Source organism: Plasmodium vinckei (genome assembly GCF_900681995.1).
Source record: "Plasmodium vinckei vinckei genome assembly, chromosome: PVVCY_10".
Taxonomy (NCBI): Eukaryota; Apicomplexa; class Aconoidasida; order Haemosporida; family Plasmodiidae; genus Plasmodium; species Plasmodium vinckei.
The window spans coordinates 1690677-1704758 of NC_051302.1; the positions used below are offsets into that span (position 1 = coordinate 1690677).

General features: G+C 21.1%; 5 protein-coding genes across 5 annotated transcripts; 3 read left to right on the forward strand and 2 right to left on the reverse strand.

Annotated features, from left to right (window-relative positions):
- Positions 1 to 474: 474 nt before the first annotated feature.
- PVVCY_1004540 (conserved Plasmodium protein, unknown function) lies at positions 475 to 2983 on the forward strand (the record flags this gene model as incomplete). Its single annotated transcript, XM_008625902.2, has 10 exons — positions 475 to 664; positions 846 to 943; positions 1086 to 1410; positions 1545 to 1684; positions 1879 to 2028; positions 2123 to 2201; positions 2296 to 2446; positions 2543 to 2588; positions 2698 to 2775; positions 2924 to 2983. The coding sequence occupies 10 exons, from the start codon at positions 475 to 477 to the stop codon at positions 2981 to 2983; spliced, it is 1317 nt and encodes a 438-aa protein (XP_008624124.2).
- A 993-nt stretch (positions 2984 to 3976) lies between these two features.
- PVVCY_1004550 (choline kinase, putative) lies at positions 3977 to 5302 on the reverse strand (the record flags this gene model as incomplete). The annotated part of the gene is made up of 1 exon (XM_008625903.1): positions 3977 to 5302. The coding sequence occupies one exon, from the start codon at positions 5300 to 5302 to the stop codon at positions 3977 to 3979; it is 1326 nt and encodes a 441-aa protein (XP_008624125.1).
- A 3672-nt stretch (positions 5303 to 8974) lies between these two features.
- PVVCY_1004560 (fam-b protein) lies at positions 8975 to 9847 on the forward strand (the record flags this gene model as incomplete). The annotated part of the gene is made up of 2 exons (XM_037634490.1): positions 8975 to 9043; positions 9200 to 9847. 2 exons carry the CDS (start codon positions 8975 to 8977, stop codon positions 9845 to 9847), a joined length of 717 nt encoding a protein of 238 aa, XP_037490583.1.
- Positions 9848 to 10931: 1084 nt separating this feature from the next.
- Positions 10932 to 11394, forward strand: PVVCY_1004565 (fam-c protein; the record flags this gene model as incomplete). The annotated part of the gene is made up of 2 exons (XM_008625905.2): positions 10932 to 10955; positions 11143 to 11394. 2 exons carry the CDS (start codon positions 10932 to 10934, stop codon positions 11392 to 11394), a joined length of 276 nt encoding a protein of 91 aa, XP_008624127.2.
- A 436-nt stretch (positions 11395 to 11830) lies between these two features.
- On the reverse strand, positions 11831 to 13457 carry PVVCY_1004570 (fam-a protein; the record flags this gene model as incomplete). Its single annotated transcript, XM_008625906.2, has 6 exons — positions 11831 to 11938; positions 12087 to 12320; positions 12415 to 12518; positions 12650 to 12719; positions 12820 to 13174; positions 13357 to 13457. 6 exons carry the CDS (start codon positions 13455 to 13457, stop codon positions 11831 to 11833), a joined length of 972 nt encoding a protein of 323 aa, XP_008624128.2.
- Between the last annotated feature and the right edge of the window lie 625 nt (positions 13458 to 14082).

The following is a 14082-nucleotide window of genomic DNA, read 5'->3' on the forward strand; positions in this document are numbered from 1 at the left end:
AATATATTTCACCTATAATTTATGAAAAATTATAGCAAGCCTTTCCCATAAGTGAAATAATAAGTTATTAATATTTATTATAGAGGAAGTAGAGACATACGTACATATGTGTGTATACATAATTAATTTTTGGTATTATTATTTTATTTGTAATTAAAAAGTGTGAATACACTAAATTATTATAAACATTATGATATTAATTATCGAAAAAGTACAATAATAATTTTGGTAATTTTAGTATAAAATTGTCTTTATTTAGTCATATAGGCAATATTATTTAATGTGTATGCATATGCTTGTCTGTTTATTCATTTATAATGATTAGGCAAATAATAGGTATATTTACACAATAATACTAAATAAGTTAAAAAATACCAATTGTATCTATATTAAAAGATTTGAACTTGTGATTATTGAGGAGGGGAAATTATAATAAAACACTAATGTATAAATATTATGTTATTGCTATAATATATGGAGAAAGAAAGTGTAGACGTAGAAATTTCTAATGATAATATTAAAAAAAAGGAAAATGAAGAAAATAGTTCTATATATATAGAAAACAACATTTTAGAAGCATATGACATTTTTTCAAATGCATATGAGTCAAGTGATAACTTAAGTTTTGTGGATAGTGAAGAAGATGCATCCTCTAAAAACTTAGGTTTTATTATATAATTTTATTTTAAATATTTAGTATTTATATAAAAAAATATTAAATTGTAGTTAATGTTTTCGAAATTAATATGATCATACTATTAATTAGAACCATTGTTTTATAAAACTATTTGAATAATTAATTTGTTGACTATTTTTTTGTGTGTATATGTGTTTTTTTTATTTAGAAAATTCTAAAAAGAAAAATATTTTAAGTTTAACTGTCCATAATATTATAAATATATATCCAAACAATGAAAGAAATCGGGAATTTAAAAAATATAAAGTGATCAACTTTTAAAAATGCATTTGTTATGGTGTTAATTATAGAGCATTTATTCTTGTGTATCCATATGTATTTGTGTAAAATATTTTGACTGTTGTAATTAGCGTTTCATTATTATCTTTTGTGGTTCACAAATGTACAGCAAAAAAAATTAGAGGAAAAACGAAAAAAGGAGTTTGAAGAAGAAAAAAAAATACTAGAAGCGAAAAAAAAAATATACGATGAAAAAAGACAAAAAAAATTAGAGATATATAATATAAAAAAAAAGAAAAAGAAACTTGTTGAAAGAGAAAAATATAATAAAGAAAATATAGATTATAATTATTTAATGATTTTAAATTATTTTGAATTTTTAATGGAAACTAATAAATCTCATGATATTTATTTTTCTTTTCATGATTTATATATATCTCCAATGAGATTGTATTTTTTCTCTAACATAAATGTTAATGACCTTTATTATTTAGGTATGCTAATGACAAAAAATGAAATAAATATATAAAGACATATGGATATTATAAATATATATATTAAAAATGATGTATTAATAAACGATATTAATGTTCATTTTGTTAACATATTTCTAAACATTTAAATGTAGATTTGTCAAGAAAATGGCTTTCCGATAATTACATTCCAGCTGTATTAGATTTGTGCTTACAAAAAAATGTTAAAATATTGAATTTATCTTATAATAAAATAACGTCCAATGGTTTGGATCACTTTATAACATTTTTTTCGGTACTACATATAGCATATGATTAGGAACGATTGATATATCGAACATACAGAAATGAAAATAAAGCAACTTATATATATGCATTGTGCATTATAAATAGAGTGCCTGTTGTGTAAAATTGGAAAGTGGCATATCTTCGAACATAACATTGGATATTTTATGTAAAGACATAATTTAAAAATTATAATTTTTTCAGAAAAACAAGTATTTATTTTCTCTTAATATGGAAGGCAATGACTTAACAAATAAAGGAGAAAATTGTGAAAATGCCAATAATTTTTTTGATGCTATCAAAAATAACAAAGTGATGAAAATTGTGAACATAGCCAATAGTAATATGAATATGGTAAAACATATATGCATAATCCATTCTTCGCAATATTAATATTTATAATAAATTTTTTGTGATATTATTGTTGTTGTTGTTTTTTTAATTACAGAATAATGGAGATGCAGTGTGTACAATGCTGAAAATGAATAAATCTATTATTAAAATGGATTTTGAAAATAACAATTTTAGTATGAATAAAATATTATTAATTCACAATGGAGATAATATTGTCATTAGTCTATTATATTGTTCAATTTATTTTATGTTTGTTGGTCTTTTTAGCTCATGATCAAAATCGAAGAATAATTGAATATTTGGGACGAAATAAAGAACTATGCATAAAACAAGCTCAAATCGAAAAAGAAGAAAATGATAAAATGGAAAAGGAAGAAAATTATATGCGCACCTATATTATGTCATTGGAATGCTCTATGTAATGATTTACGAAAAATATTAAAACAAATTAGTTAAAATCAACAATCAATAGTGTACATATTTTTGAATTGATATTTCATTTTTTGTCTATTAGAATTGAAATTGAAAATAAAGAAAGACGAAAAAATTTAAATAAGATGGTAAAAAAAAATCAAAATAAAAAAGGAAACTATTATATGTTAATACACATCCTTATATATAAATGAGGCCGTTGAAAAACAATTATGCATATAATTACACTATTTTCAGATATACATAAACATGTGGAGAGACCAAGTAAAAAAGAAAGAAGTATACGAAGACGAAATTCACGAATCACTAGAAAAGGTATGGGCGCTCCCCGAATTTTTTTAAATGGGGGAAATTCGAATACTGTGCTATTATCACTATAAGTATACATACATAGATATATCTAATACACACAAGCATGGATATATATGCGAATGATGGTGCACATATTGTCATTTTTCATTAGGAACATGAAAAAAGAATAAAATTATCACAAAAAAAGAAAAAAAAAAAGAAAAAGGTGTAAGGTAAAATCGATATTTCATTTAATTGCATATTATTAAAAATGTAATATAGAAAAACACCAGGATAATATTCCCATATAAATTAAATTATTCATATTATTTTCCAATATATATATTTTTTTTGCGAGAGTCTATTCACTTATTTATTGATTATTTTACTTAATAATAGGCAATTTTTTGATTGATGGTGTTAATGAAAAAAGTATAAAATTTACGTGCACATTTAACTATTTCCATAACAACGGCAATAATAGTTGCAACGACATTGAGATAATAATAACACCAAAAAATTATATCTATTTTTAACAAAGCCTTTGAATATATTAATTTGCATTTATATACTAATATGAACTCATATAGATGGAGAAATATAATAAAGTAATTATTTTTAAATAAAATATATATATGTTTAAAGTTAAACAACAGGATACTATACTTAAACTGCACAAATACACTTGATATGTATATGCTTTTCTGAATTGTATTGTTGGCAAATGGGTACATATACATATTATGTTATTTATCACATAAAAAATATATTAGTACTTAAAAAGCGAAAAAACATAGCATGGAAAATATCCTCGTATTTTATAATATTTAATTTTGGGGGATCAGTAAAATTATAACAAATTTTTAAAAGGTTAACAATATACATTATATATATAATGTGAGTTTTTAGTTTTATCTAACAAATTAAATTTAAGCATATTTAAATGATTTATTAAAAAAAAATGAAGAAAAATCATTATGGTATAATTAAAAATATTTAAACTGCATATTTTGTGATATTTAAGCCTTTTAGCCAAATATCATAGATGATACATTAAATAAATGTTTAATTAATGTTCCATTCAAACTCATTTAATCCCTAGTTAATAGGTAGTAAATATATATATATATAATATATTTGTTTTTTAGTTGGAGGAAAAAGAAAAACGTTAAGTTTTTAGTATATATACTATATTTTGGTTTTTATAAATTATTTATTAAACCATTTAATCATAGTCTGGAATAAGATTTTTTGAAAGTAAATATGCCTTTTGTTCATCATACAATTTAAATCGGTCTTGTGCATATAGGAAAAAATCGAATTCATTATAACATTTTACTTGATAACCTCGAATAATCGACCAGAATCCCCATAATAAGTTAGCACCTAATGCGTGAATTTCAATTGCATCTAAAAATGAGTCGGCCATTTTTTGATCGTAGGGTATTTGTAACTTTCCTAAATAAACTGATAAATATTCATTAATAAACATCTTTCTCTTTTCATATGATAAATATTTATTTTTATTTATTTCATAAAAAGGATAAGTGTCTGTAGAATAATCAATAGATGTTTCAATAAAAAATATTGCTATATCTGTAGCTGTAAAATTATATCCAGCATATTCAAAATCAATTAATCGTAAACAATTGTTTGTATTTATAATATTATTTTCTTGTAAATCGTTATGACAAAAAGTTATATGATTATTAATATTATCTGTTTTTGTATATGTATTCATAAATTTCATAAATTTATCAGATTCTTGATAATATTTATTTATATCACCTTTAAATTTATCTAAGCTTTTCATTTTAGAAAGTTGTGTTTTCCATTCCTTTATTCTTTTGTAAATGCATGGTGTTTTATCCCAATGGATTGGTAAATTTTTTTTAATAGCTAATGTATGAAATTTACCTAACATATTAGCAATAGCAATTAATATTTTTGAGTTTTGTAAATCCGCATTTTTTAAAGGATTTCCATATAGCCATTCTTCTATACGGCCACCGGAAAATGTGTTTAATAGTTTTGGAGATATTTTATATTTACTCATCGTTTTATATACTTCAACCTCTAAGTCTGTGTTATATAATTCAGCAACATCTTTTCCATATATTCTAAATAAAATATGTTTTCTTATTGATGGATTTTTATTAGCCGAAATTTCTTTTAATCCTACTTCAAATAATTGATTTGTTAATCCACTTAATATTTGTTTAACATATATATCCCTTTCAGTAAATTCATTCCATTCTGTGACCTTTTCTAAACACATTTTTTTAATATATAATGGATCTGTTAAATCAGAAAATTCTTGAGCACATAACGGAATATCATTTTTCATATTAATTTCATGAGATCGAAATGGCGTAGCTAATACTTCAGTTTCTTGATTTAATTGAATAGAATTAAATGCTTCCAAATCATCATAACTTAAACCTTTTTCATTATTTAATAATTTTATATCTTCATTGTCATTATTGTCGCAATTTAATAAGTCATTTTTTTCATTTTCAATATAATTTAATCTGTTATTATTATCTTCCATTTTTTATAACTCAAGACTTTTTTATTTTGATATGTAACTTACAATATTTAAATATAATAATGCAAACATATGGAATACAGAAAGCAAAAATAATACAAAATATGAATACTATTTATATCCACGACTAAAAAAAAGGTAATATAAAATTATATACATATAAATAAACAATTGTATATATGGGTATGCACCTATATATTTTACAATTTATAATATTATTGTATCAAACAATCTGAATTTATTCTTAAAGACACAAACAACACAAAAGAAATAATGAAAGTCAATTAAATGGCGAATATGCAATGTCGAAATTTTATTGTGGTAAAATATGCAAAACAAAACATAAAAATATATTAGCCAAATGATATTTTTTGGTTTAAGGAAGAAAAAATCATTTTTATGGTGTTATATATATCGATGCATGTCAATGCTACAACATACTAATGACACCCAATTTATTATATTTTTTCTATAATTTTATACGAAGAATTATAAATGTACAAAATCTAAATATATTATTAAATATATAATGGAGTTTTATTAAAAAAATTAATATGGAAATATCACTGTTAACTGTGATATTATAAACAAACACTTTTGTAAAATTATTTTATATTAAATTTATACTTTTTTGACTTCTTAATTTAATATATATATGTATTTAATATTATATATTATGCAATTACTTTCTCGTTATTACTGTTTATATGATAATTTATTATTATCATTTATTAATAAATAATAAAAAGAAAGTATCATACTATATATTATTTTTGCATTTTCCACTTAACATTATCCTATTTTAAGTAGAAGTATAGGAATACAATTTATCGGAATATGCAAAGGGGTACTTATCATGTATTTACAAAATTACATGGGAAAAACGATGAAATAAAATAATATATAATGAAACAAGTCATAAACAATAATTACGAATGCATATTTGCCTTCAATATTCATAAAACACCTTAATAATTATAACAATTATGATTTACAAAACATAGCACACACATCATCATGTATAACAATTATACATATTTTTTTCCATGTGATTTATTTAAACGTTGGCAATTTTTTAATACAAATTATATAAAATATTTTATTGTATAATTCAATTATATTGAACGTGTTTTATATTTTATGGATAAATTATTTCGCTGGTAGCATATTAAATTTAAATTTACTTTATAATAAAAAAGATGTAATTGCATAGATTGATTATATAATATATTTAAAGTTAATGGTAAACGATAAACTAAAAAATATATTTATGCATATACTGTAATTAAAATATAATTTCCATAATTTCGGCCCAAAATACTATTGTACTTGTAAATACAAATTATATAAGCGTTAAACAAAAAAAAAATTTAAATAAAATAAATAAATTGCAGTTAATGCGAAATTTTTAATAAACTATATAACCAAACGAAGAAATTATATAAAGATAAATGATTAAATTAAATTCGATAAAAATTTAAGAATATATTTTAAATATATATTTACATAATAAACTATAATTTTTAATGATTTGGGATTTTTAATTAATTGCTGTTTTTAATATACAATATAATTTTTTTTGAAAAAGTATAATATGAAATATACACATATGCATAAAGTTAAAACAAATTTATGATGAATTAGGGTTATATTTCATTAATTTTTTATAATATTTATTGATAAAGAAATGTTAGTACATAAAAGCAAAGTTATTACATACTCTAAAATTAATTATTAATTTATATATATAATTAACCATATTATATGGCATTTATTTAGAAAAAGGAAAATATTAAATTTGAATACAAATTGTGTTTTTGATTTATTAGAAATAATATAAAAGTAATATTTCAAATTGAATAATAATATATATAAATACATGGAATTCAAATAATGAGATACAAATACATTTTTAACAATTACATAATAACACATTCCTAATTCTTTATATATTTATAATAATATAGAATTGGTGATATCTTTATTATAAATCTAGATAATACATAGTTCTCTCTATACAAGCGTATAACAATTAGGAAATATGTTTTATTTAAACACATTGAAAGGGTTAAACAAAATTATACAATGAAGATACTCCAAATATTATTAAGAATAGCGATATTTCGCATATGATAAAAATATTTCACAAAAATCACAAAATAAGGATACTTATTTGAATTGCAATAAAAGTTAATATAAATTTTGTTTCATTATATTATTGTATATTATTTTAAAATGATTATTATTGAGAATAATATTAATATTCCGTTTAACTACTGACAATTTCATAAAGACACGAAATTGCATAAATTATTTTGGTATAGTATATTAGTTTTCTATAAAAATGATATTATGCCAATCTACAGATTAAAAACAAAATTCCATTACAATGGATCCCAATGGAGTGATAAATAACCTTATTTTAAAATAAAACATGTCTATCCCTTATTTATTGTTTTTGATTTGTCTACAAATCATTATTAAATATATACAAACTTACGCAGACTGATCCTGTGCCATTTATTAATCTATTTTTTTTTGTTAATTTTTTTTGTTTATAAAAGAAAGAACAATTCTTTAGGGTTATAAATTTAATAACTTATATTTAAAGTCGAATTTAAAAAATTTATAAATTTAAAGAATAATAAATAGTGAATATGTTCATTAATATAAAGAATTGCTATATATATATGACACATGTCACGGGTTTGTCTCTTATTTTATAATAAAACATAAAATAAATTTTTTATTATAACTGAATTATAATATTTCTTTGTCTTTAATTATTATTTATAAAAGCCAAAATATTGTATTGTTTAAATACAAAAGGTGTCCTAACATCTGTTAAATGAGTACGGCAAAATAAAGCGTTTCTTATTAAGTGTACTTCATTTTTCGATTTGAGGACAAAATAAATTAGTATCCCTTTTAATATATTGATTATATATGTATTATTTTTGCAATTTAATATGTAATTTTATTATTCGGTTGAATTTAATTTGAAAATATGTATATTTAATACAATTTTAATCAAAATCACATATTTGATGCTGTGTACTCTGAGATATACTTTTAAATATAATTGTTGCATACCAATCTATAAAAAAAATTTACGAAAAAATAGTAAATAAAATATAGAATATTATTAACTCATATTTAAAATTGGAGAAATATAATAAATAAAAAAAAATTTTAGAGTAAATAACAACAGCATTTTGTTAATGTTTTCATTATATGTTTGTACTTATTCATATATAAAATATATATGTATCTAATATTTTATTATTTTAATTGATATTTATTAATTTGGTCATATGTAAACAATAATATAAAAACATAAGTTTATAAAACATTAAAACCGTATTATTAAATATACCAATATATTATAAATTGTATTAAAAGTCTATTTGTATAACAATTTTCCCTATAATTTATTTTTTGGAACTTTGGTATACACGCATATTTTTTATAATTAAAATATTAAAAGTGTACTTTTTTGAGAAAAACTAATATTTATTTGAAAAAAAATGCTGTATTTATATTCATAAATACTTTTAATGAATATGGCGAAGTTTATTACAACAGTGACATAAATTAATTCTATAAAAAATGCAAAAAATTAATAAATATGAAGCTATCATCATTATTTCGTTTATTTAATGAATAGTGTTAAAAATGAGAGACAAAATTTTAAAACTTGTTTTGTTTTCAATTATTACTTGCTATTTTGAATATGCCAAAAAAGTAAGTTACATACTATTTTATTATATTTTCCATATTTATTTGTTTTACATTAACCTTATATTATTGTTTCATGTATCGGTAAAAAGCTTATGCTAAGTTAAAGATACAATTAAAAATAATTATATATATGTTAATGAATATTTCATTTGTTTGCAGGAATTATACTTTATAAACGAAAGAAAGATATATCTTGAAAGGAATATAATAAATTTTAAAAATAATAGGATATTAGCAGATAGCAACAACCAATTCGATTTAAATAATTTTTATGAATCAACCTTGAGTCTTGCAAATCAATTTAATGACTACAATGATGGTGACGGAGAAATAACAAATGTTCGAAATGCTATAGATTCACAAATAAAGAAGTATAAGGAAAGTAATACATTACCCAATTTAAATAATGTAGATAATAAAACGAAAAGGGTAATTCATGAACTTAGAAAAGAGTTCGAAGAAGTAAAAAAAGAGATTGATAATAAAAGGAATGGTGAATTAGGAATACAACTGATACAAGATAAAAGAATAATAAAAAAGGATGAAAACATTTTGGAGGCGAAATATGATAATTTTAAATATGAATATGATGAAATTATATCAAATAATAATTATAAGGAATTAAAAACTAATAAAAAGTTAAAAAAAGAAGAAAAACAACTCCTCGTGGGGGGTTTGACACTTATAGGGTCTGTTTTTGCGATAGTAGCATCAGGACAGATGTACCTACTATTACTACTTGCACCTTGTTTGCTTTTAATATTTAAGAGTTGGCGGAAATTTAATAAATATCGCTTTAATATGTAAAAAATATCAAAATAGCCACTCTTTATTATTATGTTTTATTATAATTGTTTAAATGGTTAAAAATAATATATTTAATATTTTATAGCACAAAAGTTACATTTTTTATATTTTATATTTTATAGAATAATGAAATTTGATTTAATTGTTTGCTTTATTATTATACATTTTTTAATTTAATATATAATAACGTTATATAATTTATTTATTTTTTTTAGTATTTGTTAACAACTTATTTATCCTTATTTCTATCCACATATATGATATATGAATGGATTTTGAGTTTGCTCATTTTTAATTAATATTTATAATTATATTTTGTAATTATTTTAATAAACTTAATTTAAACACATTTGTTAATAAAATTAAAGCTATATTGCTGATTTGGGGCTTAGGTTTAAAGTTGGATTTTGGAAACCCATATTTTTGGTTAGGGTTCTGTATTATGGGGTATAGTTTTGTTATATGGAACCTGTTTTGCAATAAAGTTATATTTTTATTAATTTGTTGATGATTTAATCATATTTGTTTATAATTGTTGATTAAAATACATACTATTCCTATATATTTAATCTCATATGATAGAGTTGTTATATATTTATATGAAGATATATGCATATATATTAGTGGTATAGCTTATTTATATTTTAAATATTAAAAATTATTTTGTTATAATGAATACAAGGATATAATGAACAAAAAATATTTAGAACAAACCGTTGTATATATTTTTTTATACATTTAAAATAAATTATATTATTTATTTATTGTTATTATTTATATTAAAATAAAAATAAAATATAAAATTTCGTTAACTTATAATTGGAAAATTATAAATTTGTGAATCTTTTAAAATAGCAGCAGCATACATTTTTGTTATAATATACTTTCATAAATATGAAACAAATTGTTTATATAAATTAAAATTAAACAAAATGTATAAGAACAGGTTGCTAATATTTAATATTAAATAATAGCATTATTGTTTTACAATATTAGATAAAAAGGAAGTTGGAAATGAATAAAACACATATGTATATTATTTAAAGCGTATTGCTTCGAGGAAGCGCATTTTATTAACAAGAAAATGAATAAAAGGATATTTAGTTTAGTGTGTATATCTTTGTATACCCTTTTGTCTGTATCAATACATTGCTTCGAACAGAAACTAAGCTGTCAAAACAAAATATAAATTAATATATAGAAAATTACATAATAGGGATTATTTGCATATTGTGACGTATATATTAACGCATATATATATTAGTATGCTTATTCCCTTGTATTATCGATATAAGGCATCTAATGTAGGAAATAAACGCGTTCGTGGTACTAAAAAAATAAACATAAATAATAATAAAAATGGTATAGAATATAAACGCGAAACCCAATTAAATAATAAGAATCCTGAAGATGATTATGACAGCAATTACATTGGAGAAATGGACGATGGTTGTTGTAGTTGTTGTAGCTGTTGTTATATAAATGGCTTTGGGTTCGTGCTTCAGAGTTTATGTGTTAATATTTTTAATTTATTGATGGGTATATAAATGTTAAAATAAATACAATTTATTATAAATTGTTAATATAAAATTTATATATTTACTTACATGGAAAACATTTTGGCTTATTTACATTATTGTATATAATTTATGAAAGAATATTTCGAAAAATAATTAATAATTGAAATACGACTGATTCATTTGCTATAATCATAGTATTTATTATTTGCATGCATATAAGTTTATAATATATGTGCATGCTTATGAAATACTTAATTGAGCATTTTAATGCATATTATGTCTTACGATTTGCTTTTATGTTGTTTTATTATTGAAAATTTTACAAAGCATCTTTGTATAAGACACTATTAAAAAAACAAAATGATGTTATATAACGATTATTTAAAATAAACATAACTCACGAAAACAAACTATTTTATTAATATAAATATCACAATTAAAAAAAAATTAATTTGGAATACGTTTATTCCTTTTTAAAAATATCCCTTAATTTGACGATATTTAAAATTGTCTTGTATATACCCTTTCTAATTGCGAAATTTGGGATAATCCAATGAACGTTCGCATCGAGCTGAGAAAAAAAATTAATAAATATGTAAAATATGCATTTTTATTGTGAATGAATAGACATATTATAAATATGCACATTTATATAGAAAACATATATTTTTGATAATGATGAAATAAAATTATGTTACAAAAGTTTTTATATTTCTTACAGAAATGATATAGGTAAGTTTAATGTAGTCAGATTCCTTTTTAATAATAAATCCTACTAAGTTAATATACACTTTGGATAATTTTCCATTTCTAATATCTTCTTCAGAATCAATATCAGGCTTGAATGAGTTTGCACTTTCTACGATAGGATTTATATAATCTTTATTGTTTTTTTTATCATGGTCATTCATATTTGATGAAACAATGATTATTGCAGTTTCGTCCCTTGATAACTATAAATTAACAAAAAGTATATTTTCATAAATTAAGGTATAATCATATGAAAAAAGTATATCTATAAGGATGAAGGAAAAAAATTTTTCTTACTTCAACTTTCTTGGCTAATGCATTATAGTATGTAATCCACATAGCCATTTTGTAACGCTGTTGTACAATCCCAAGATTTTTATTGTATATTCGAAAAATGTTTCCTAAAAAAAATTATAATTTTGTATCCATGCAAATTAAAACATGATTAAAAAGAAGATTGAGCATTGATAATAACAAGACAAGAAATACATCATAAATATTGATAGCCACATTAAATAAATTAATTATATACCTTTAATAAATGACTCATCGAAGTACTTTCCAGAATTGGGATCACATAACATTTTTATTAAATCATCATACTAATAATAACAAAAAAAAACGTATTTATATATTAGCAATTATATTTTTTTATTTTAAAATGATTTCATGAATTAAAAAATATTGCTTGCTAATTCATACACTATCGGGATTGGGGATTATAAGATCAAGCTTTCCAATGTCAGTGCCGTTAAAACTTTTAAAATATATAATTGCTTCGTCATCTTCCTTAGAATATAAGTAGTAATCATCTGTATTTTCGGCATGATATTGTAGATGAGCTAAAGCTTCGGCTGCGACATCCTCTGCTTGTTTAGCTTCATTAGGGTCGGTACATAATAGACGTTCAACGTCTTCAGAATTGATAGATAATAGTTGTTCAAGTTCTTCAATATCTGGAGATAATAGTTGTTCAAGTTCTTCAATATCTGGAGATAATAGTTGTTCAAGTTCTTCAATATCTGGAGATAATAGTTGTTTACTTTCTTCATTTGAACTATAAGTGGAGAAGGTGATATATTTTTAATTTTAAAAAATATATATTTATAAGAATTTGTTTTTATTTTCCATTTGTTATGCATATTCACATCCATGAAAATATGTATAATATTTTCATAATAAACAAAATATGCATCTTTATATTCGATCAAGATATACATGCTGCAATTATTTTCTTACGAATCAGTGCTTAGAATGTTTTCGTTTGCAAATGCTATATTTTGCATATATCCTACGACACTTAAAAGTGCCAAAGTAATCTTAATCTGTCTTTTATTCATTTGTTGGCATGGCAAATAAAATATTAATATATTTTGTAGAAATTGAAAATTAACAAGTATAAATGCTATATAATTAAGCTAAATCGAAGTACACGATTTTCTAAACAATTATAAAATTTAATATTTATTTAAAAAAATATAAATATTTTTAAAAATTTATTTATTTCATGCATTTATCATATTTTTAAATTTAATTATTTTTTTAAATATTATTATATACTAATATATAAATAAATACAAAATTTAGTGACATGTCTGGTGTTCTATATATTATTAATTAGTTCTCGTCTCTTTAAATGCTGATTATTTTATTATTGTTATTGAAATTTATATAATAATATTACGATTATATTTAAAATTGTATATGTAAGTATACTATAATATATAAAATTTAAAGTAAATGGATGTTTTTAAAAAAAAAAAAAAAAAATTATTTAAACTGTCACATGTAAGCGAAAAATAATTATTGCAGTTTTAATAAATATTATATATTTCAAAATATAGATTTAGTTATATATAAAATTATTAATATTATACATTATAGGTATCCAAACTTTTTATTTTTATAGTTCAGAACTTAAAAATAAAACTAAAATTTATTTAATTGGGTATTATATGTGAAGTT